The sequence below is a fragment of the Terrapene carolina genome, unplaced genomic scaffold (genome assembly GCF_002925995.2).
Source record: "Terrapene carolina triunguis isolate 2854851 unplaced genomic scaffold, T_m_triunguis-2.0 Scaffold210, whole genome shotgun sequence".
In the NCBI taxonomy this organism is placed as follows: domain Eukaryota; kingdom Metazoa; phylum Chordata; order Testudines; family Emydidae; genus Terrapene; species Terrapene triunguis.
Window position 1 is genome coordinate 756,642 of NW_020664561.1, and position 25,593 is coordinate 782,234.

Consider the following 25,593-nt stretch of genomic DNA (forward strand, 5'->3'; position numbering starts at 1 on the left):
AGAGGAGGAACTTTGTCACACTGGGTAATTTTGCATCTAAACTTCCTCCTCACTCATTTGGTCAGTTCACTAGCTGTTTGTGAGGCTCTGGCACAGTGCTGGTGTGTGGGAAGGGGCTGTGGCCAGTTCATGAGTGCTGTGGTCACGTGATCAGCAGCAAGCAATGCAGTACCTAGGAGACCCTTGCAGCCAGTATACAGGGGGCCAGGGTTCATGGGGAGAAAAGGTGGCAGCCCCAAGCCCTGTGCTGAGCACATCTTAATCGGACCCCGCAATCTGGCCCATTGTTTGTATTCTTAGCAATCCCGTTCAGTGGGAGACATACAAGGAGACCTGGGAAGGAACAGTACCTTTACTTGAATGCTCCAAGGGTCCATTTTAACTCACTTTGGTGTCTGATGGACAGTTAAGCTTTACCACTTAGGTAAGGCCATTGAAAATAATTTTTCTGGAAAGGGGCTCAAACGCATCTTGTTTTTTAAAAGAAAAGTGATTTGGCTCAAAAAGCAAATAATACTTTCTCTATTGCCTCAAGCAATACAGCATAGAAGGCAAATCTGTCCCATTTGTAAACATTTTAGAACCACTGATATGTTCTTGGGATGAGTGTGTTTTTTGTCTCCATAGCTATTACAGTACCACTGCTATGTTTAAGACTTATTTGGTAATGCATAGCAGCTCTTCCGATGGAAACATTGTCCAGACTACTGAGCATAGTATGAATGAGAATATTTGCAGAAATTTAAACAGCAAATGGGCTGCAAGTGAGCTACATTTGGGGAGAACTGTACTGGTTTGACAGACAGACGCCTAAGCTGTGAGAAGCCAGAGCCCTCACCTTTAGTGGAGCTTGCATTGCTCCAAATTCCAGTCCAGTCTGGGAATATAAGCCCCACTGTGGGTTTCATAGATTGTAAAGTCAGGAGTATTGTGTGATGTGATCATCTAGTGTGGCCTGTATAACACAGACATAGCACTAAATGATAGATTCATAGAAGATTAGGGTTGGAAGAGACCTCAGGAGGTCATCTAGTACAACTCCCTGCTCAAAACAGGACCAAACCCCAACTAAATCATCCCAGCCAGGGCTTTGTCAAGCCTGACCTTAAAAACCTCTAAGGAAGGAGATTCCACCACCTCCCTAGGTAACTCATTCCAGTGCTTCACCACCCTCCTAGTGAAAAAGTTTTTCCTAATATCCAACCTAAACCTCCCCCACTGCAACTTGAGACCATTGCTCCTTGTTCTGTCATCTGCCACCACTGAGAACAGTCTAGATCCACCCTCTTTGGAACCCCCTTTCAGGTAGTAGAAAGCAGCTATCAAATCCCCCCTCATTCTTCTCTTCTGCAGACTAAACAATCCCAGTTCCCTCAGCCTCTCCTCATAAGTCATTTTTGTTGCCCTCCGCTGGACTCTTTTCAGTTTTTCCACATCCTTCTTGTAGTGTGGGGCCCAAAATTGGACACAGTACTCCATATGAGGCCTCACCAATGCCGAATAGAGGGGAATGATCATGTCCCTCGATCTGCTGGCAATCAGTGTGGCAGCAAGGGCACACTGTTGACTCATATCCAGCTTCTCGTCCACTGTAACCCCTAGGTCCTTTTCTGCAGAACTGCTGCCTAGCCCTTCGGTCCCTAGTCTGTAGCAGTGCATGGGATTCTTCCATCCTAAATGCAGGATTCTGCACTTATCCTTGCTGAACCTCATCAGATTTCTTTTGGCCCAATTCTCCAATTTGTCTAGGTCCCTCTGTATCCTATCCCTACCCTCCAGCTTATCTACCACTCCTCCCAGTTTAGTGTCAGCTGCAAACTTTCTGAGTGTGCAGTCAGCGCCATCCTCCAGATCATTAATGAACATATTGAACAAAACCGGTCCCAGGACTGACCCTTGGGGCACTCCGCTTGATACTGGCTGCCAACTAGACATGGAGCCATTGATCACTATCCGTTGAGCCCGATGATCGAGCCAGCTTTCTTCAGGTATAGTCCATCCACCTTATAGTCCATTCATCCAGCCCATACTTCTTTAACTTGCTGGCAAGAATACTGTGGGACACCGTATCAAAAGCTTTGCTAAAGTCAAGGAATAACACGTCCACTGCTTTCCCCTCATCCACAGAGCCAGTTATCTCGTCATAGAAGGCAATTAGGTTAGTTAGGCATGACTTGCCCTTGGTGAATCCATGCTGACTGTTCCTGATGTCTTTCCTCTCCTCTAAGTGCTTCAGAATTGATTCCTTGAGGACCTGCTCCATGATTTTTCCAGGGACTGAGGTGAGGCTGACTGGCCTGTAGTTCCCCAGATCCTCCTTCTTCCCTTTTTCAGAGATGGGCACTACGTTAGCCTTTTTCCAGTCATCCGGGACCTCCCCCGATCGCCATGAGTTTTCAAAGATAATGACCAATGGCTCTACAATCACATCCGCCAACTCCTTTAGCACCCTCAGATGCAGCGCATCCGGCCCCATGGATTTGTGCTCATCCAGCTTTTCTGAATAGTCCCGAACCACTTCTTTCTCCACAGAGGGCTGGTCACCTCCTCCCCATGCTGTGCTGCCCAGTGCAGCAGTCTGGGAGCTGACCTTGTTTGTGAAGACAGAGGCAAAAAAAGCATTGAGTACATTAGCTTTTTCCACATCCTCTGTCACTAGGTTGTCTCCCCCATTCACTAAGGGGCCACACTTTCCTTGATTTTCTTCTTGTTGCTAACATACCTGTAGAAACCCTTCTTGTTACTCTTAACATCTCTTGCTAGCTGCAACTCCAAGTGTGATTTGGACTTCCTGATTTCACTCCTGCATGCCTGAGCAATATTTTTAACTCCTCCCTGGTCATTTGTCCAATCTTCCACTTCTTGTAAGCTTCTTTTTTGCATTTAAGATCAGCAAGGATTTCACTGTTAAGCCACACTGGTCGCCTGCCATATTTACTATTCTTTGTACACATCGGGATGGTTTGTTCCTGCAACCTCAATAAGGATTCTTTAAAATACAGACAGCTCTCCTGGACTCCTTTCCCCCTCATGTTATTCTCCCAGGGGATCCTGCCCATCCGTTCCCTGAGGGAGTCAATGTCTGCTTTTCTGAAGTCCAGGGTCCGTATTCTGCTGCTCTCCTTTCTTCCTTGTGTCAGGATCCTGACCTCGACCAGCTCATGGTCACTGCCTCCCAGGTTCCCATCCACTTTTGCTTCCCCTACTAATTCTTCCCTGTTTGTGAGTTGGTTCACCCACATACTTGTTCAGATAGTTCACCAACATAGTTGTTATTGAGGCATTTGATGCATGGGATGAAATACACCACATATTGTGACAAGCATGTGTAGGAACTATGGATCTTGAAAGGTTTGTGCTTGGGGGTATTTGGAGATATGTCTGCAGGTTTTGCATCCGTTGTTCTGGCAGGGGCTGGTGCCGCTTTGAGTTGGTGTGTCCTGGTTGTGCGGAGCTTGTTTCTGATTGTAAACAGGGTCTGAATGAGCATACAGTTTGTATATAGTGGAACAGAGAGAGATGGGTCTCCATTTGCTGGGGTCATTTCGCTCGCCTTTCTTGTAGACGAGCACCATCATAGATTTCTTCCAGGAGCTGGGGGTATGGCAGAATTGTTTGCATTTGTTGAAGATGGCAGTTAATACCAGGCAGCCAGGATCTCATTTTTTCAGGAAGTTATAGAGAATGCCATCTTTTCCTGGTGCTGTGTTTTTGGTCTTAGTAAGTCTGGTCATTACTTCTCATGATGTAAAGTCTTGTTCCAGGTCCCCTGCACAGTCATCCAGGGTAGTGTATGAAGGCACCCTGGAAGCTGCATGTCGTTCTGAGCTATGCAGTCAAACGCACCCTTGAAGTTCGAGAATAGTCTCTCTGATGGGATTGCTCAGTAAGATGAGGGCCTGTCGAGGATCTCACTCATAGCCTCAGGACAGTTTAACTGGTACAGCTTCTGGATCCTGAATGCTGCTGCTGGATTGTAGCGGCAACTGATGTTCCTTCTCCTGGCTTCTCTCATGTTGTTGTTGTTATGGCCCGACGCAGGAGTTCTGTGAGCAGTAGGTGTGTTCTCCTGAGTTCCCTTCCTCCCAGATACAATTTCTACAGACAGGTCTTTAGTGAGTCTGTCTACAAGGAGGCCAAAGTCATTGAAGGAGGCTCTCCTCGCCAAGCATACGACCAGCCTTCCTGAGTCCTATTCTGTCCTCTTACCAATTGCCTAGTGCTCTCTATCTGAGTGACTCAGCCCATTTAACCAGAGGAATGGCAGCTTTCACGGTAACTTGTCATGGTGTGGCCTTATGAGGCCTTGTCTGCACACACTTGCATTAGTTTAACTAATGGTGTGTTTTTAAAATAATTTAGTAGCCGTGGTGCCACTTTGTTTGTAGATGTGCTTATTTTGGTTTACGCATGGTTTATTTCCATTTAGCTTAATCTATATGGTTAAGTTTGTATGCAGAAAGACTTTAGAGATCTGCAAGCTTGCTACATGGAGTTTGGTCATGCCTTCAGAAATTCCTGGTCTGTCAGTACTGCTCTGTGGAGACAGTGTCATGAAGGAGAAAAAGGGGTTGTCCCATTGTCCTTGCTGTTTTGCCTCCACAGGGCCACACCAACCCTCCTGCAACTTCAGAGCTCAACTCTACAGGCTTCAGGAGAAACATGAATAGATGTTAGAATCATAGGGTTAGAAGGAACCACAAGGGTCAGTCACAACAGTCTAACCCCTTGCCAAGATGTAGGATTTGTTGTGGCTAAACCATCCAAGACAAAAGGCTATCCAGCCTCTCTTTGAAAACCTCCAGTGAAGGAGCTTCCATGACTTCCCTAGGCAGTCTGTTCCATTGTCCTGCTGCTCTTACAGTTAGGACTTTTTTCCTGAGATTTAATCTAAATCTGCTGTGCTGTAGTTTGAACCCATTGACTCTTGTCCTGCCCTCAGTGGCAAGAGAGAACAACTTTTCTCTATCTTTTTTATGGCTGCCTTTCAAGTATTTGAAGGCTGCTGTCGTGTCCCCCCTTAATCTCCTCTTTTCCAAACTAAACATAGCCAGTTCCTTCAGCCTTTGCTCATATGACTTGCATTCCATCCCTTCAATCATCTTTGTCGCTCACTTCTGGATCCTTTCCAGTTTCTCTACATCCTTTCTATACAGTGTTGACCAAAATTGGACACAGTACTCCAACTGAGGCCTAACCAGTGTCGAGTAGTATCACCTCCCGTGACTTGCATGCTATGCCTTTGTTAATTTCAAGCCTAAACTTGTTGAAGGCCCGTTTATATCCATTTGTTCTTGTGCCAAGATTGGCGCTTAACTTAAATAACTCCTCTCCCTCCCAGAGGGTTTTTAATCTCTCTGATGTAGTTATAGAGAGCAATCATATCTGCCTTCAGCCTTCGTTAGCTTAGGCTAAACAAGCCAAGCTCCTTGAGTCTCCTTTCGTAAGGTAGATTTTCCATTCCTCTGATCATGCAAGTAGTTCTTCCCTGTACCCGTTCCAGTTTGAATTCATCTTTCTTAAACATGGGAGACCAGAACTGCACACAGTATTCCAGATGAGTTTTCACCAGTGCCTTGTACAATGGTAATAACATTTTCCTGTCTCTACTGGAAATACCTCGCCTGATGCATCCAAGGATTACATTAACCTTTTTCACAGCTGCATCACATTGGTGGCTCATAGTCATCCTGTGATCAACCAATACACCCAGGTCTTTCTCCCCCTCTGTTGCTTCCAAATTATACACCTCTACCTCGATATAACGCTGTTCTCGGGAGCCAAAAAATCTTACCGCGTTATAGGTGAAACCGCGTTATATCGAACTTGCTTTGATCCGCCGGAGTGCGCAGCCCCTCCCCCCCAGGAGCACTGCTTTACCACGTTATATCAGAATTCGTGTTATATCGGGCCGCGTTATATCGGGGTAGAGATGTATGTCCTGAATTGTTCTGAATAATGGTTTTCAAAAGCCCTTTGGTTAAGCAATGCTAACAACTAATTAGATGCAAGCTAAAGTGGCATAAAAAACAAAGTACGGGTTTTCAGCATAAAAACAAAGTACAGATATTTTTAAAAACCCAACAGGTTCTGGAGTTTTGTCCTGAGGTGGCATAGCACACAGGGCTGTATGTTATGAAGTGTAAAAAGGAGCAGTAAATCTATTTATAAATACAAATTCCTTTACACAGACCTGTTTCACTTACATAACCCTGCAAAACTATCAGTCACAGATAACTCAGGGCAGTAAACATTAGAAGCAACTTAGCCCCTCTGTGTTTCTAAACATTATGTCAGTGAAAAGCAGCTAAGTTTAATGCAGACTGGAAAGTGCAAACATTCCAGCAGATTAACAGGAATGGGAACAATATTGAGACCTGGGGCTTTCAATCCCAGCCGATTCTTGGCCAGCCTGCCAGGCTGTCCACCTCACTGCATGAGGCAATAGAGGGTTTCTGGGCACAGGGCTCAGTGGTACATGGCTGAGCTGACTGGGAGTTGGAGAGGAAGGATTGGGTTAAGCACGTTAGGCTACTACAGAGAAGGGAGACTGGATGGCACCAAGGATTAGCAATGCACAGTGCAGAGACCCCGGTGGATTCTCCATCACTTGGCATCTGTAGATCAAGACTGGGGGGTCTCCTTCTGAAAGATCTGCTCTGACTCAAGCAGAGCTGGATGCAGAAGTCACTGCGTGAGGCTCTCTGGCCTGTGTTATGCAGGAGCTCAGACTGGAAGATCATAATGGTCCCTTCTGGCCTTGAAATCTATGAATGTACATGGCATCAGGAGTGGGGGAGCTAAGCCAGCTTTGAACTTTTTCAGCTGCAAGTGTAGGCCATGATCATGGCTACAATCTGCAGTAGGGCATTTCATCAAATAATTCCCACCCGCAGCATTGTTGGTTCAGCTGTACTGGCATTAGCCTTAGCAGTGCCTTCCAGCATTTGTACCAGCCTGTTTGAGTGTGATTTTAAACCTTCCTTTCAGACTCTAAGGGCTAGTCTACACTAAAAGTGCTACAGCGGCACAGCTGTGCCGCTGTAGCACATCTGGTGAAGACACCCTATGCCAGCGAGAGAGAGCTCTCCCATCAGCATAATAAATCCATTGCCATTTGAAACAGTAGCTATGTTGGCAGAGAAGCTCTCCCACCGACACAGCACTGTTCATACCGGTGCTTAGGTTACTGTAATTTACGTTGCTCAGGGGGGTGGCTTTTTCACACGCCTGAACGACATAAATTATGCTGAAGTAAATGGTACTATAGACCTGGCCTAACTCACCCAAATCAAAATAGAATTCCCCCAAACTCTGAAAGCTTCACCTTAGTGGCTCTTTCTCTGCAAAACATCAGCTGTCTCTTCCCAGACAGTTTGGTGTTAGAGCTGGTGAAAAAAAGATTGTGGGAAGCATTATTGTATCCATTATCCACATTCTCAGGAGTGGCTGAATCATCTTGCTCAGACTTTCCACGGTGATTCACCATGACAGAGTAGGCCTTGAGAATTTTATCCTTAAAAGTGAAAGAATCAGAAAGCTATTGACAATAGAAGCTGAAGGTCTAAAATGGAAATGCATAAGCACCCTGAACTATTGCTGTCACTAGTGTGCCAGCCGTACCTGTACTCACTCGTTGTCTCCTTGAAGTGTGGATTTAGCTCTGAGCCTGATAAGCAAAAAATTGGTGGGTAATGTTTGGTTAAATGTTGTGTGTGTGATGTTAAATGACTAGGGAATTCCAAGGACAGACAGACATTTTTCCAAGGCACACAAACCATGATGTCTTTCTTCTGTTAATAGCGATAATATTTGCATTTTCTTACAAGGACTGCCACGCACTTGACAAATATGAATTAAGGTTCAAAACAACCCCATACAGTCCTCCATTTACATGTGGAAAAACTCACCCTTAGAGACATCCACACAGCAGGTCTTTGACAGTTGGGGTAGAACCCAGGAATCCTGACTTCTATGTGCATCTTGGCAGGAGTTTAGATTAGATGACCCTTGCAGTCCCTTCTAACCCCATGGTTCTATGATTCCAGGCACTGAAAGCCTCCTCCCCCCCCCCCCCCCCCCCCCCCGGCAAACACATATGGGTGTACTCCCCTTGTTCATATAGTTTGCTTCCTTTTGTTATTAGCATCTGTATTGCAGTAGTGCCTGGGGCCCTAATCCTAGATCAGGCCCCACTGTGCTGGGCTCTGCACAGTCAGACTGAAGAGGTGGTCCCTGCCCCAAGAGCTTACAATGCAAGTAGTTTCCCTGCCCAGCATGGCTGGGGGCTCCATTTTCTTGATCAGTCTGGGTCCTCCCTAGCCTTAACCACAAGAGCACAAAGGATGAGGAGTTCTCCACATCAAAGGGAACCATGCTATTCCCTCTGCTCTGTCCCCACTACAGGGAGAGGCTCCTCCCACCTCCCTAGGCTCCTTCTAACCCCACACGCAGTCTGTGCCCGGGCAGATTGCCTTCCATTCCTTGTGTGACTCCCTCCCCAAAGCCAGTTTCTTCCAGACCCCTGCCAGCATTACCTTGGCCAACAGCCTGTCTCCCAGCTGCTTCCTGCTGCTAGTTCCACAGAGTGCCCAGTTTCCCCAGTGGGAGCTGCTGATGTGTTTGCTGGCCCAAGGGCTAAGTCAAGCTCCAGTAAAGGGAGTGAGGGTAGAGGTGGAGGGACACGCCATATCAGGAGTGCAGGCCGAGGGCAGAGGGTGAGTTTCTCTATCAGTTGGTATATGAGACAATGGAACAACCCTGACCCACTTTTCTTCCTATGAGCCTGAAGCCATCTGTCACCTCATGCACTACTGCCACAGCTGTCAGGTTCTCTCCAAAGGCACCCTGGAGATTTGCATGGCTATGGGAGTGCCATCCAGCCCTCTCCCTCAGTCAGTCCCGTTATCAGCATGCTCCTGGCTGAGGTGTACAGGAAGAGTGGCGACTGAATAGACCACAACCACACCCCTGCTGGTGCTGGAGCTCCCCTGCCCATGAGTTTCAGGAGTGCAGGAAAGAGAGGGACAGACCAGCAGCACTGCCAAGGACATTCCAAGCTGGCGGTGGGCGTAGGGGTGAAGAAGGCAAGAGGTTAAAGCTGCCAAATGAGCAGGAGAGAAGTCCCAACGGGGGACACTCCTGCCTCAGGCCTTGCAGACCTTTCACCTCCCACACCCCCCAGCCAGCTCCTGCAGCCCCCCGAGCGAAGAGTCCATTCACAGGAGTATTAGCCAATTGTCCAGTGTTCGAAGCAGCAGCCTGAGTTCCCAGCAGCCTGGCAGTCACAGCTAGCCCCTGGCTCTGCTCACAGGGCAGCACACCCAGAGTGCAAGGGAAATCAAACATTTCCATTTTCTTCACAGCCTGTCAGCCCCTTAGACTAGGTTATCTCCTGTTTTTTCATTACTGCACCAGACATATTTGATATAATGACTGCTGCAGGTGGCATGTGGCACAAGGGGTGCAGCCCCGATTGTGAGCCATCAGCTAGAATCAAAGTTAATTCAGGAAAGCAGTAAAATTGGTAACATGTATTTCATGCCTCTAATCCGTACATTTTCCATTGCACAATCTTCCTTCTTGAGGCACAGAAAGCAAACTCAGCTGACTACTTTAGAGTCCTAGCTCCAAAGGCAAAAACCTAAGAGATCCCCAGAGACACTGGCTTTGTTTTCAATGACTCAGATGTCCTTCTCCTCCACACACACACATCTTTAAACCCTGGACAGTAAGCACCCCACTGATTGCATTCCCCAGCCAGCTCAGAGCCTAGCCCCTCTCTGTGAACATACAAGCTCTCTAGGCAATGGAAGTGCCGTGGGTTCAGGGCCTGGCAGGGTGATTGACTGCGAGGGTTGGTGCAGGGCAGAGGATTGTATTCCCAGCTGAAATGGTGACTTGTCCTGTCCCTGAGTTTTATGCTAAAACATTTTTCAAGTAGTGCTATTGTCCCCAAAGGCAAATGAGCATGTGTAGCACATATCCAGCTATAGCCACTGCCCAAACCTTAGAGATGGACCCTGGGCCCAGGCCCCTCTCTCTACAATGGGCCAACCCAAAAGGCCACACAGGAATGCCCAAACTTTCCATCTCCCATGGTCTGTGTCCACAGCAGGTTGTAGGTAGTGGAGCACGAGCTGGTTATAGCTGCTGCTGGAGGGTAGCATGGAGGTGTCTGCTCTTCAGGCCCGGATTTAAGACTCCCTGGGCCTTACACACCCCAGAGGTGGCTGCATGCACATGGTTTATGAAAACTCTTTGGGTCCAAAGGCCTTAGAAAGTATCTTTATATCCTGGTTTCAAAGGGTTTTCCCAAACTTCAGGCCAACATAACAGAAAGGAGATGCTGCTGAGGTGCTAATGCTGCCCTTTCCTTTTTCAGAGAATGTGATAAATGGGCAGGACTACGAGGTGATGATGCAGATAGACTGTGAAGTGATGGACACCAGGATTCTGCATATCAAAAGCTCCTCCATACCCTGGTACCTTCGACAACAGCAAGGGAATCAGACCAACCCCTTCTATAGCGCTGCTCCCACCGTCCCTGAGACAGCCCACCCCATGAGAGCAATCGTGGAATCACTGCAGTAGCTCCCAGAAGCCTCACAGCTGCAGTCCCTGAGCCTCAGCAAGGAGGCAGAAATGTTTGGTGATACAAATGCAGCTTTCACCACTATCACTATTACTAGGTAAACAGCTGGGGATACCCAGCTCCAGCACTAGGCCCTACCACTTGCAGTTAGTCTGACCTTTCCAGGACTCCTAGAACTGCAGAGGGCTCAGCCCGGGCGTAATTCCAACACTGATACTCCTCAAGTGGAACGTTTTACCAGAACCCTGTGACGCTGCCCTGCCCGTTGCCTTCCCAGCCTTGCTGGTGCACCCTGCCCAGCCTCTTCCCCTGTCTGATACGTCCCATGATGGCCCTGGGCAGTGTTTGACATCATCCTGGTAATGACAGCGAGTGAACAGACATCCTGCAGGGACAGGGCAGGCAGGCGAAGGAAGCTGGGCAGACGGGTGGTGATGTCTGGGAGTGGCAGTATGGCCTGGTGGCCAGCAAGCAGGGCTGGGGCCAGGAGGACAGGGCCTTACCTGCTGTATGATCTGGAATAACTTCCTTGACCTGTATTTCAGTGTCCCCATTTGTAAATTGGGGCTAACCCCTGCCCTACCTCACAGAGGAGGGGGTTCTGAGGTTTGATTAGCTGCTGTTTATGGAAAGCTAGGGATCTTGTGGAGGGAGGCTCTGGTAGAAGTCCAGAGTCACAGTATTTATTTATTTACACTCAAGCATATTAGCAAACAGGGCAGGAGAAGAATAGGCAAGTTTAACTGTGGAGGGGGCAGCGAGACATGGGGTGCCCTAGAACTGACATGTCCTGTACCTGTGCAGAGGTAGGGCTGCAGCTTTTGTCTGGAACTGTGCGCAGTGAACCATTCTGCTCACACTCTGCTCTGTACTTAGTACCAGGTACCAGGATGGGAGAAAGGAACAGCTGGCCTGGCCTCTATGGTTCCCCCTGCAGGCAAGAAGAAGAGTGGTTCCATGCAGGAACCACTGCAAAGCTGAGCTCTGCACTGTCCAGAGCAGGCACACGCTGCACACCCCTGGAATCCTCCCCCGCAGAGCCAAACCAGCTCTACTGCTTGCAGAGCTGCTGCCCTCATGGAGGAAGAATAGGGACTGGATTTGGGCTAGATTTTAAGATTCCCCCAGTCTAACTTCCTGCAGCGCACAGGACGTGGTGGGGATTATTCCAGTCTAATAGTTGTCACCACTACAAACTTCCTCTGGCTGCTCAGTCTGAATGTATTGCCCTGGAATCCCATTCCACGCAGCACCCTCCATTTCTGGTAACACTAGGCAGCTCCTCGCTCTCCAGGCGCACGCACTCTTCTCACCAGTAGAAGGGAATTCCTGCCATTTGATTCCGTGCTAGCTCCTTGTGGGAAATGAATAGCATTTTTAAAACACTCTCATGATTGAGAAAAGCTTTGTCCCCTTAGCATGCTGAGTCTCCTTCCTAGCGCAGAAGCCAGCATTATCCTTGGATCATTTGGTCCCTGGAGAAAGCCAAGCTATGTGCAATTTAATATCTGTGGAAACAAACACCAGACGCTTCCTTAAAAGAGAGATTTGGGGAAAAATACACAAAATGTTATAACAATGAACGTTCCTTTGTGCCCTGTATGAGCACAGCGTGTTGGTTCACAGTGTCTTTTTAAAGAGCAGCACACTGCCTCACCTGCACCTTGTGGTGCACCTTTGACTTGCCAGAGAGTGACTGCCACATCATCTGTCATGGTATGAATCATGAGATCAGACACAAGTGGCCCTAGCTCCCCATAAAAAGGTCCTGTCTGCCGCCTAGCTGCTGCTACAACATGGGGCTTGTCTAGAACAGAACTGTATGGGGCTCCCAGGCCCAATCACTATGGAGCAGACATGCCAAACCCATGGAAAAAAATGCAGAAATTGGGCTTGTTTTTGACTTAATTGGCTTGTGAGTTGCTTATTGGCTAGTTTTTGGTTTGTAGCTTGTTGCTTGTTATAGCTGGTTGCTTCTTTTTTTTTTTTGATCGGCTTCTGGCAAGCAGGGGCAAGGGGGGGAGAGAGTCGGGGGTGCACAGCAGGCCCACCACAGTCCCAGACTGCACACCGGGGGATCTAGTCACATAGAGTATTGGGGTTCTTAGGGTTTTGGCTTGTTTTGGCCTTGTTTTGAAATGGGATTAGCTTGATTTTTGGCTTATTGTGAAAGTTGGCAACTGTGCTATGGAGGCAGTGTCCCTGCCAGCTCCTGTGTGTGTTTAGAGTCACTACGATGTATTTTAGGCAGTATGGGATTTTTATTTTTTAAATGCCATGTCTGAGCAGCTTGGTCCTGATCCAAGTTAGGCAAATCTAGCAAGAAGAAATCAGTCAGCTGAGCTATCTCTTGTACTTCCTGTTATGGGATGTTCATTTTATGCTAGTGGTTCTCCAATCTCATGGGGTCCCTTTCACTTGTGTGTGCCCTAGTTTGTAATGGAGCATGGGCTCCTTAGAGCTGGGGGCCAATGCCTTTGAGTAGCCCAAGCTGCATTGCAAGTTACAGGCCAGACAGCTGAATGAGAACTGGGCAGCAGGGCAGAGAAATGCCCCTCTAAAATGGGTGAGGCGTTGGGCACCAGCTACAAAAAACAGAACTACCAGCAGAGGTGAATACCTCCATAGCAAGGAACCACTCTCTTCTGCTACACAGTGACCATTTTTCCAGTGCTCCAAAGTAATTCCTGCAGGCAGTGGGAGTCCATTGTTTTACAAATAAGAGTACCTGGAATGTTGGTGACTGTAAGATGTGGTTTACACTAGCCGTTAGACCTTGTACCCACTGGCTGTGTGAACTCTGGCAGGAGAACCAAGGTGGTAGCCTACAGGCACACTAACTAATGGGATATGACAGGAGACAGAGCAGGGGGTGGAGCAGGGGTTACTTTTACAATGTGGGATTTTGCAAGTTTGCTGTGGCTTTTTGTGGGTGCTTGGGAGAGCACATTCAAACTTCCCAGCTGATGGCACTCTACATTTTAGGGCTAATGGTGCTGACTTTCAGGACAGTGGCTGCCAATGTTTACCTTCTGAGAGGGGAAGGGGTGCAGACACCTTGTTCCAGTTCTTGTACTCATGTATTTTGCACCAGTGCTTACAATGGGGTCTGCAGACGTACCAGCTGAGGGTGGATGCTGTAACAGTCCATGAGGAACATCTGGTTAAAAGCATTTACTTTGCAATTATATTAACTTTCCTTTACCAGCATTCTGATACCACAGATCATTGAAGGGATCCAGCCCTTGGCAAGTGTGATGAAACCTGTGATGAAAGATGTGTGTTTCTAAGGATTGTACTAGACTCTGGTGATATTTAAGTATCTTAACCATTAAACTTTCTGTTAAGCTCATCTGAATGGCTTCCACACTTTGACTGCAAATCTCATTGTGAAAATCGGTGGTGTTAGAGCAGACAGCAAGAACACTGCAAGCCAATCTAGAGTCCTTAAGGGTTGATTGCGCAGGTTAAATTGCAGAGTTCAACACATTAATTTGGGCACCTCGATCTTGAGTAGTTTGTTTCTATTTGAAGGGACAGCCAAGATAAAAATAGCATCATCTTGCTTAAGAACACACCTTTCCTGGGTTACTGATACCTCAGATTATTAAAGTGAACTTCTTGTAATCATCCTTTTCATCCTGATGCTCTGTTTTTCCCTTCACTCACCTTAGATGGTGAAAGCAAATCTACTCAGGTTCTTATTTATATAACCCTCATCACTGTTTTGAATCCCGCTGTTCACTTTCATGTCAGTGTCACTTTCTGGCTCCCATTTCCAGCGCAGTGCTGATGTCTGTGTTTCTGTCACTGCAGGGGAATATTTAAATCACCCTAAGAACTGTTTTACTTGACGTGTTGTTTTAATTTCACTGAAATATTTCTATTACAGTTTGCAAAACACTTTTAAATAAATCCAAATCTTAATTTTGGCCTAAAATAAATGGATTCTGTCCCTCACAATCTGATCTCCCCAGCCTTACAGACCACCAGCATGTCCTCTTGGACCAAATCTCCGCACTCCGAAGAATTTGATTATTCATGCTCTCTTAAACAAAATGAGATTTCAGTAGGATTTTGCAACAACTGTGGGAAGCATGTATTCAAATGAGAGCTGCAGAGGTCTTGGTCCCCATGGACTAGAGCCAGCTGGGAGCATCAGGGACTCCGTTTGTGTATCCCTTGCTGACCAGGGAGCAGGCCACAAAATAGTGAAAATGCCTGTGCCTTGTCTAAAGTAGTGCTGCCCCCTTTTCTAGCACTGCCTCTTGCAGACTCACCCCATGACACCCTAGCACCATCCCCAACAGTGACCAGATTTGGGACTTTCTATGTTGGAAAGACAGTAACTAAGTCATGAGCCTGGTACAGCAGGCTCTTCACACGCTGAGCTCCCATGCACTTCCTAAAGCTTCAAATCCAGTCCTAGATCCATAGACCCAGTCCTGCAGTTGACCCCCCAGACAGACCTCAGCACTCAGAGGGCCTGACTCAAGCCAGCAAAGGCGACCCAGCAGGGCATGGACTGTGCAGCACATCCTGGAAAGTTCGTAAAATGGATGCAGCAAGGCTATTCTTACCAGATTATTTTTAGACCCTCAGAATAAAATCCTGTTTGGGATATAGGGGATGAGACTGCTCTGATTTTGCTTTTAAATGATATGTGGGATCACTGTATGCAGAAAAAAATAACTTTATTTCATTCTCATAAATGAGTCCATCTGTGTTTGTAACAAGAGGAAATAAAATCATTTTTAAACTTTGTTTTTATATCTATTTCCATTTCTGAAATGAGAGAATGAAAAGCAGAGAAATTCTCCACCGATGGAGGGAGGAAACCAGTTGAATTCTGGTCGCCTCCAGGACTTGAATGAAGCTTTCGCACTTAGGTTCTACTCTCTACTCTGAGTAGGCCAAATCTTTCCAATGGAATTCTGTCCCCTGAGGCAGGACTGGAGAGTACCGGAGCGGCCACAGCAGAGGAGACCAACTGGCATATCTAGTCCTCACCAGTTTGAAAACCCAGGACTTGATGCTGCAGAAGAAGGGGGGAAACCCAAGTTTTGTAACTGTGTAATACTAGGTGAGGGAAGGAAGGGAGAGTAGCTACTGTTACGCCCTAAAGGTTTGATTGCTACTAAAGTGTCTGTAGGTAATCTACCACTTGTTTCAATGGCTGTAGTTAGATGGTTGGGGAAGGGGGTCACCTTTTTTCAGTAGTTGGGGATTACAAGTTCCCTACATTGTAATGTCCACAATGGTTGGAACCGGGAACCAGTCTGACTTGCCAGTGAAACAATACAAGACACTTTATTTAGCTATTTTTTTACCCACTCCTGCTGCTGTATGGACGTGTTATTCCTTGACTTTAGCAAAGCTTTTGATACGGTCTCCCACAGTATTCTTGCCAGCAAGTTAAAAAAGTATGGGCTGGATGAATGGACTATAAGGTGGATATAAAGCTGGCTAGATCATCGGGCTCAACAGGTAGTGATAAATGGCTCCATGTCTAGTTGGCAACTGGTATCAAGCGTCGGTCCTGGGGCCGGTTTTGTTCAATATCTTCATTAATGATCTGGAGGATGGCGTGGACTGCACTCTTAGCAAGTTAGCAGCTGACACTCAACTGGGAGGAGTGGTAGATACGCTGGAGGGTAGGGATAGGATACAGAGGATTGGGCCAAAAGAAACCTGATGAGGTTCAACAAGGACAAGTGCAGAGTCCTGCACTTAGGACGGAAGAATCCCATGCACTGCTACAGACTAGGGACCAAGTGGCTAGGCAGCAGTTCTGCAGAAAAGGACCTAGGGGTTACAGTGGACGAGAAGCTGGATATGAGTCGACAGTGTGCCCTTGTTGCCAAGAAGGTTAACGGCATTTTAGGCTGTATAAGTAGGAGCATTGCCAGCAGATCGAGGGAAATGATTATTTCCTGCACTATATATATATAATGATTATTTCCTGCATTATATTCTTCCGTCCTGCACTTAGGACGGAAGAATCCCATGCACTGCTACAGACTAGGGACCGAATGGCTAGGTAGCAGTTCTGCAGAAAAGGACCTAGGGGTCACAGTGGACGAGAAGCTGGATATGAGTCAACAGTGTGCTCTTGTTGCCAAGAAGGCTAACGGCATTTTGGGCTGTATAAGTAGGGGCATTGCCAGCAGATCGAGGAACATGATAGTTCCCCTTTATTCGACATTGGTGAGGCCTCATCTGGAATACTGTGTCCAGTTTTGGGCCCCACACTACAAGAAGGATGTGGAAAAAGCCGGCACAGGACTGGCAGGGATTACTTCCTTTGGGGCACAGCCTGATAACTGGTGCTCCTGGGCGGGCAGATGGCCGCAGCCACCGACGGGCCTTTCCTGCCCTGGGAGGTGCCCGATTTCCTGCCACTGCCTACGTATGGGGTGGCTGTCGGTGTCATTGCCACTCCCTATTTGTGTGCATGTGTTCCCCAGTCCTGCAGCCATGCTGTGTGTGGTCCTGTGCGTCTCTGCTCAGCGCTGCTCCCTCTCCTTGTCCTGTGGCCCTGGAATGGGCTCAGGCTCTGCTGAAGGACACGGGAGGATGCTGCAGGTGTTCTGTTCAGCAGCCACCACCTGTTCATAGCTGGTATCAGTGCTGGTCTAAGGATGTTCGCAGGGCAACTGGCTTGGGAGGGCGCCTGCTAGCGCTGAGCCTGGCAGCTTGAGGGGCAGCGTACTTGTGTCTCCAGGGGCTCTGTGCCCAGCAGTGCTCCTTTGCAGGACCTTTTTCCTGGGCTCAGGATACAGACGACCTGGACGCCGATTGCAGGTTGCCCTGACAATGGGCAGCAAGCATAACAGTCCATCTGCCCTGGCTGTATGTGCCCAGCCCTGAGATGGGGGCTGGACTCTCAGGCCCTGCACCCATAGCGCTGTTCAGAGATGACGGGGCTGCATGGAGAAAAGTGCCAGGCCCTGAAAGGCATAAACATTTGGAAATCCTACACCTGCATCTCAGGTCTGGAAATTGTGCCAGGGATAAAATCATTGGCAAAGGCACCAGCAAAGCCCAGGCCTGGAGCATCTGACTGGGGGCCTGTTCCCAGGGGCCTGTGCACCTGCTTAGCCCAAGAAAGTGAATTTTCAAGTAAGCAAACAGAAGGGCCTACTGCGGTCTCTGTGATGTTAGCCAGGCCCTGGCCTGATGCTCCCTGCTTCCTTTGCACACCCCAATATCTGGCAGGGCCATGACTGTCAGCCACTGCTGGCCTGGAGGTGAAAGGATGCCCAGCATCTGTTCCCAGCTCCCTTGGCCAGCCCATCCCCGACCTGCGACCTGTACCTGGGGAGCATTTTCCGTTTATTTTTTTGCCACCCGAGAATATAACAAACCCCAAAAATGCCCCCAACAATTGCAAAGGTACAAGAATGTTTATTACGGGATGTGTATATATACAACAAGCTGCTGGCAGAACTGTGAGCGCGTGTCTGACAGGCTGTAAATGCGCCACAAAAGCTGAGTGGCAGCAGCAGGGGGGATGGGCCATATAAACAGGGACCCCCAGGCCAGGAGCAAACCTGAAGCCCAAGCTACTCTGCTAGGATGGAGCATTTAGTGCAGGTCTCCATAAAGCAGACATGAGAGCTGTGGGGCAGTGCTGCTCTCAGGCTTGGCTCCCACATGCATGGCGCTCCCTGGAATTGCAGGCAGACGACCACACTGAGCATCTCCAGGAAAATGCGACCAAATGGCAAAGCTGAGCTGCTGCCCAGGGAGATATAAGTAAAAGCAAATATTGCGGGGGTCTCCTCTGGGTGACAGAATCAGCTACATTTATTTACAAAACGACAAGGCATCCCACCGGTTTCTCGCAGGGTAGCTGCCAGCGTGGCTCCCAGCATAGCAGCGTCTGGTCATCTATGCGCTCTCAATAGCAGGGCAGACGTGTGAGAACTTGTGCCAAGGGAGCTCTGGTCTGCATGTGTGGGCACGTCATATGAGCAAGGGGCAGAGCTATAGCAACAGCTTATGGCAGCAAAGGCAAATAACAGCACCGCCAGCTCCCAGGATGCCATTCACACGAAAGAGGCTGCAGAGCAGAAAACTGATGCCCCAGCTTTCAAATGACTGTCCAATTAACACCTGTGGCTGTTCGCAGGCCAATGGGACTGTCACCAGCCTGACTCAGTGCAGACAGAACAAACTGAGCACCCCCTGAAAGGAGAGGCCTCGCCACCGCTGCACGCTAGACATGTTTGTGCTGAGCAAGAAGGCTGCTTTGATTGCTTTTTTATTATTTATTAGTTAGCAAAAAAGCAACTAGCTGTATTTGTATTGTCCCTTTGTCTTTATGGTGCCACAGCAGCCACCCCACTGCAGAGGGACTCATGAAGCAATAGCCTGCCCATCCTTCCCGCTCGGCGTAGGAGGCAGCAGTGTCAGTATAAAAGAGAAGGAAGGTTACACCAAAAATAAAGGGTTTGATTCTGCCCTGTGGACTGATCTACAATCCACTTTAAAAACAGCATTTCCTCTTGGATTTGTACAAAATAATAATAATGATAAAAGGTGCTAGTGGTCCTTTCAGTGTCCAGTGGCCAGGGTCTCAGTAAGCAAAGATCACATGGTATGTGACCTGGTGCCCATTGTCCCAGGCATAGAGCAGGCGGTCCTTGGGGTTATAGTCTATCTGGGTGATGTAGGAGTACTCGTTCTCGAAGAGTAGCCGCGGGATGATCTGTGTATTGGTGTGGGTGTCAAAGGCGTACGAGATGTTGGCGTTCCTGTGGTTGTAACTGTCCACAGCGTAGAGCACACCGCAGATAACGAAGCAGTTCCCGTAGAAGTTCCTGCGCAGGCCTGTCCGCCACGTGGTCTCCTTCTGGGTGCTCAAGTCGGCAGCATTCAGCTTGCTCAGGACGATGACCTCCTGGCTGAAGCCTTCGTAGTTGATGGCTGGGTAAATGATCCACAAGCCATTCTCGTCCACAGCAAAGTCCACATCAGAGTGGCCCTGCCACCGCCATGGTGTGGCCTCCTCATAGGCCACATCATGCAGCATGGCCCAGGCAGCTACGTACCTCTGCTTCAGGTCGTATTTAATGATGTTGCGCGTGAAGGCCCGGTTGTAGTAGAGGGAGCCATTGTAGACAGCATGTCCTGTCCCAATCCAGCTATACGGGAGTTTGTAGGAGTTGCTCCAGCGCCCTGGACAGCAGAGACATTGCACCAATTAAACCCTTGCCCCTCTCTCTCCAGGTTCACCGCTTTCCTGCCCCCACCTGTCACTCAGCACCCTCCTTCCCTCAGCTCTTGGTGGCCCTTTTGCCCCATTCACAGGTCATCTGCATCCTCTCCACTTCAGCTGCTGGCGCAGATTAGCACTTGCTGTGCCTGGGATGTGGCAAACCCAGGTCATGCTCTGCTGAGTCACCCGGCAGGGCCAGTTTCTCTCTTCCAGGCAGGTGACCCGTTGCTCCCCCACCACTTCCTCACCCAACCTGGCACAGAGTTTGCTGGAGTAAGTGACACCAGCCCAGCTATGACACCCAGACTATGTTCTCCAACCCACACTGTTCTAGTGCCTTCAGGTGCGTGCATGGTCCCCATCACCATGGTATATGGGCGCCATATTGTTCCTCAAGCACTCAGAGGTGGGGCCGGGCCCTTTCACAGAGGGGGACTGAGGCCCAGCTCCTCCCCATTGGCTTTGGTGGAGTTAGGCACCTAAATACATTTGACGCTCTGGGCCCCAGTTGCACAGGGCACCTGCCCCAGCAGGGCACTGAACCCAGGTCTCCCGAGTGACAGGATAGTGCCCTAATCGCTGGCCCTTCCTTCCTCTCCATCCTTCTCTAGCCCCTGCTCCCTCCCACACTCCCCTCCCTGGCTCCATCATGGAGCTAATCTGAGCTATGAACCGAGGCTCCTTCGCACTGGACCTATACTGCATGCTGCCTCCAACCTACTGCCCTGCATGTCTCCACCACCAGCCCTGCTGCACCTTTCCCTGGCTCTCTCAGAGCAGCAGCTATCACCTTCCCCCACACCCTGGTGACTTTCATCCCTCTGTCTCAGTGATCCCAAACACGCCCCCTACTGGCTAACTCTAGCTCGGCTTCTGACCCTTCTCGGGACCAAACCGTCCCTTTCCCAGGTGACTGCTGATCTGCAGCTTGGCTCTGATCAGAGGCTCTCTCACCAACAGCAGGGAAATCTTAGTGCTTCCCGGCAAGGAGCCAGGGCAATTGAGCTTGGCCTCCTGCCCCTGTCTGGAGCTCACAGGAGTCCTGTCATTACCAGCAACAGCAACAAGCAGAGAGCTGGATCTGTGCCACAAGCCATGGCTCATTATTATTGGGTGTATTGCTGTAACATCTAGGAGCCCAGTCATGCCCAGATCCTGTTGGGCTAGACACTGTACAAAGAGACATTCCTCATTCTCTGCTCAGCAGCCGGGACACAGACTAGGGACTAGGCAGACTGGTCCATGCCCCACATGCACCGCTGGGAGAAGTACATTGGTTTGTGCAGAGATGCTCAGTGACATGGTTCCAGCACAAGTACAGAGACTGGGGAGGACCAGGCGAGCAGCCGGAGAGCGTACCTTGTTTGAAGTTCTCCAGGTTTCGGAATTCTACCAGCGTGTTTCCATAGTAGTAGTTTGTGACATAGATCCGCTCATCTTTGGCTAGCGGATCCTTCATCCAAGCGCCTTCATTCCGCCCATAAGTGTTCTGGATGGTGGGGCCTGAGATGGTGGAAAGCGTATCTTTGCAGCGTCCTAGGGCAGGGGAAAGGAGCAATCACTCACTCTGCAGTTACTGGGGATGCAGGGTCTACGCTGAGCCTCTTCTCTAGCCACAGACTGAGGCATCAGCCCACTTCACACAGCTCAACAAGTGCCATTTCCCACCCACCCCAACTGCTTCAGAAACCATATCCTCGAATTGTTCCCCATTGCCAGCCCTGTGAGGCCAGCAGATGTCCTGCCATGCCACGCTTCATAGGCACTAGCAGCCCTGTGCCTGGGTCCTGCAGGGTCCTCTATCAGACAGCCCCACTGCATTGAGCAAAGCCGACTCCCTTTGGTAAATTATCCCTGTCTGCTCCTGGATGAGATCAGCCCATTCCCCTGCAGCAGGGATGGCAAATGTGCCCAATGTCATTGCAGCATCCAGCGGGTGCTGGCACAGGAGCCAAACTCAGGGCTAGTGTCACTGCACAAGCTGCGGAAATTCACAATGCTTTCAGGGGAACCTTGGCCATGTCACTTGCCATCGAAGCCCAGAGAAATTTGCAATTTCTTGGGGTTCTCCAAAAATTGCTGAAATTCAGAGGGTTTAACTCTTAAATCCCCCCAGCACCAAAGCTGGAGTATGAGCAGAGCTACATTCGCTGTGTCTCAGCCATGGCCTCAAAGGGATGTCTGCCTGCTAAATGCTGACAGGCATTTGCGCAGGTGAGCCCATGGCCTGGACTGGCGGGACTGGTTCAGGACCAGAGTGGTAGAAGGTGTTGCAAACCAGGATCCAGGAGCGACATTGACAAAGGGACTTGGGCCCCTAACTGCCTCTTTAGGCATCTAAGTCCAGCCGGTAGGCACCACTGACGCTCTCAAACCCAGACTCAGCTGCCACCCAGCCCTGCAGGCACTTCAGTGTCCCCCCAGAGACTGATACTAAGACCTGACATGACTGCTTAGAGGCCCAAGTGACGGGCAGAACTTAAAGAGTCTCCAGGGAGGAAGCCTTGGGGCACTGCTCTATACCAGGGCAGATACGGACTTAGAACTAGGACAGAGACAGGACTACTAACAAGGGCACAGGTGCAGGCCCTGTTGCACTGCCTTCATGTGTTTAGACAGTGTGTGACTCGGCCAGAGGGCTGAGCCACTGAAAACCCATCTAATGAGGGCAACAGCTGACAGTGGGCGCCACAAGCAGTGAGCACAGGTTCTCACCCAGCTGACAGGAGGCACTAACGAGAGGTATCAGGCAGCTTGGTATCAGAAGGGGGATCTTTACAGATCAGCCCCTGAAACAAGGGGACAATGGAGGAGGCAATCTGCCTGTTAGTGGCAGAACAGCAGCAGAACAGGACCCAGAGGTGAGCGACAAAGCTGATCAAAGGGATGGAATGCAAGTCATATGAGCAAAGGCTGAAGGAACTGTGTTTAGTTATGTTTAGTTTGGAAAAAAGGAGATTAAGGGGTGATATGAAAGCGGTCTTCAGATACTTGAAAGGCTGCCATAAAAAAGACGGAGAAAAGTTGTTTCTTGGCACAGAGAGCAGGACAAGAGTCAATGGGTTCAAATTACAGCACAGCAGATTTAGATTAAATCTCAGGGAAAACTTCCTAACTGTAAGAGCAGCAGGACAATGGAACATACTGGCTAGGGATTGTGGAAATTCCTTCATTGGAGGTTTTCAAAGAGAGGCTGGATAGCCATCTGTCTTGGATGGTTTAGCCACAACAAATCCTGCATCTTGGCAAGGGGTTAGACTAGATGACCCTTGCGGTTCATTATAATCCTCTGGTTCTATGAACTACGGGTGGTATAGGTACCAACAGGAACCAGAAGAGACCTGCTCGTCATGGGAAAGGATCGTAGAGAGCAAGAACTGATCTGCCTCAAAGTTGAAAAGGAATCTGGGGAACAGCAGTGTTTTCTGCTGCAAAAGGAGCTGACTAAGCTCCAAAACTTGCTCAAGGTCCAGCCAGGGTCAAAGCCCAGCTTGGCTAAGGAGAAAGATCTGGGAAGTCTCGAGGCTGAAGTGGCCTCACTAGAAAAAGAGCTGGAATTGTGTGGACTGAGGTCAGTACAGAAGGAAGATGGCTTGGACAAGGACATACATCCATCTGCTGAAGAAGAGAGCTACCCAATCGTGGGTCTAAAACCCCAGGATCCTGATATATTGGCAAAGCAAGGCCACAAGCAGGACCCTGTTTAAAAGGAAGGGGCCTACCTTGAGGAAGGAGAAAGACTCATATTGTTCTACGGCCCAGAATATCAGCCACAAGGTACTGTGGATCCAGCAGGAGAAGTGGGTGCAGCTGAGTGAAGCATTGAGACATGTTGGGAACAGGATGCCGTTCTTAGTGTTTGGAAGACCTGGACGGAGGTTGGATGTGGATAAAGACATTTTTAATTCAGAAGGCTGTGCTTGTGTTTGCATCCAGGGAGGCGCTTCTCTGAGACCAGGCAGCAGCCTTAAGTCAGTTCAACCTTGGTGAAATCCTGGTGTTGACTACATCAGAAGTTGCTGGGAACCAGATATTCACAGGGCGCAGCATGTGGTGAATTATGACATGCCCCAAGATATGAAGGAATATACCCACCATATGAAACACCTACAACAGAATTGAGCCCAAGTCCTGGTCTTGTCAGATGATGTAACTGAGAAGAACAAGCACATTACCAAGAGTTTAGTAGACTTCCTGACTGCTGCTAATCAGGAAGTTCCCCCTTGGCTGCAGGACTTGGCCAAGTGTCGGCTATTGTAGAGTCCACCTATGGGTACAGTTTGGCTCTGCAGGAGAAAGTGTCACAGGGCTAATTAAGGAAGGACCCTGAACTGTAAAAGCCTTCCATAGTAGAGAAGCTGGAGAGAAGAAGACCTTGAGAAGTCAGGGCACAGATTGTGAAAAGCTCTCCAGACAGAGGGCTGGGAGAGAGAACCCTAAGGAGAGCAACAACTGTGAATAGCCCTCCAGGCAGAGAGGTCTGACAGGGGAAGCCCTGACTAACTGGGGCCTACAAGCTCTCCAGGCAAAGAGGCCTGGGTGAGAGACCCTGAGAAACCAGAATGCAGACTGTAAAACCTTTCCAGGCAAAGAGGCCTGAGGGAGAAGACCCTGACCAAAGAAGGGCAGAAACTGGAAGAGCTCTCCAGGCAGAAAGGTCTCAGAGAGAAGTCTGAGCAGCCAGGGCAGAAAGTGAAAAGCTCTCCAGACAGAGGCCTGAGGATTGGGGGGCACCTGACTAACCAGGGTGGAGACTGGAAACAGAGTGAGAACCCTAACAAGCAGGGCAAAGTTGGTAAAAGGCTCTCCAGACAGAAAGGTCTGGGAGAGAAGACCCTATCTAAGAAAGGCAAAGCCTGGATAGGAGGGGACATTACCCTCCATAGTATCCCCCACCCCAGTCCTTTCTGCGTGGGGGAGATATGTGATGGGATGTATCAGGCCCTTTGAGGGCCCTCTGCTGGAGGCCTTGCAGTCCTACCACACCCTGCTCCAGAAAAGAAGCAGTGAAGGTGAGTCCTCCAGGCCTGCCTAGAGAAGCTACAGGGAAGCAGCCACTCAGAGCGCAGCAGGCCAGTTAAAAGGCGCTGCAGGGCCGAGCAGGGCAGTTGCTGGCTGGGCCCAGAAGAGTGAGGAAGGAGTGGAATTGAGATCTTCAGCCCTGAGATGAGGGTGAAGACGAAGGAGCTACATGGAAGTGGCCTAGGGAATAGCGGCAGAAGCAGCTATTAAATGAAGCAGCATGTGGCTGCTATTTGTAGCGTCCCTGGGTCGGGACCTGGAGTAGTGGGCACCTAATGAGGGCAACAGCTGATAGGGGGCAGGGCGAGCAGAGTGCAGGTTCCCACCCAGCTGACAGGAGGCACTAATGAGAGGGGAGTGCGCTTCATCACAGAGCCCCATTTCACAGAATATGCACAGTTCTTCAAAGAGCTGCCTCGGTTAGCCCCTGACAGCCCCATCTGGGAGTGGGTGTGGGGCAGAGCGGTCGCTCTGGCTGTGTGACGGGGGATTGCCCAGGGGCGTCATTGGCCAGTCTCGTTCCCTGACCATTCAGCGCAGCGCTTCAGCACACGCTTCCTGAGGGCTGCTGTGCCCAAGCTGCAGAGCACCAGGAGACACTGAACCACTGGCTGGTGCCTGCAACTCCTCTGTTGCCCCTCAGAGCCCAGGCACTTGGGGTCGTCCACATGCTCCCCACACAGCAGGGGGCGTGTGTGAGAGTGTCGGGGGGAGCAGGGGACATATGTGATTGTGTCAGAGGGACAGCAGGGTG

The 25,593-nt window shown here is 49.4% G+C and overlaps 2 protein-coding genes across 3 annotated transcripts in view; one reads left to right on the plus strand and one right to left on the minus strand.

The window, feature by feature from the left end:
- The window catches only part of LOC112104980 (cyclic AMP-dependent transcription factor ATF-6 alpha), a 362,675-nt gene extending 350,824 nt beyond the window's left edge, over positions 1 to 11,851 (plus strand). For both annotated transcript variants that reach the window (XM_026655320.1, XM_026655321.1), the window contains one exon: positions 10,385 to 11,851. In XM_026655320.1, coding sequence (XP_026511105.1) covers positions 10,385 to 10,593 — 209 coding nt within the window. In that variant the 3' untranslated portion in view covers positions 10,594 to 11,851. The remainder of the gene's footprint in view (positions 1 to 10,384) is intronic.
- Positions 11,852 to 18,604: 6,753 nt separating this feature from the next.
- The window catches only part of LOC112117800 (olfactomedin-like protein 2B), a 109,758-nt gene continuing 102,769 nt past the window's right edge, over positions 18,605 to 25,593 (minus strand). The window contains exons 7-8 of the mRNA XM_026655583.2: positions 21,177 to 21,353; positions 18,605 to 19,777 (exon numbers count right to left, since the gene is read on the minus strand). Coding sequence (XP_026511368.1) covers positions 19,176 to 19,777; positions 21,177 to 21,353 — 779 coding nt within the window. The 3' untranslated portion in view covers positions 18,605 to 19,175. The remainder of the gene's footprint in view (positions 19,778 to 21,176; positions 21,354 to 25,593) is intronic.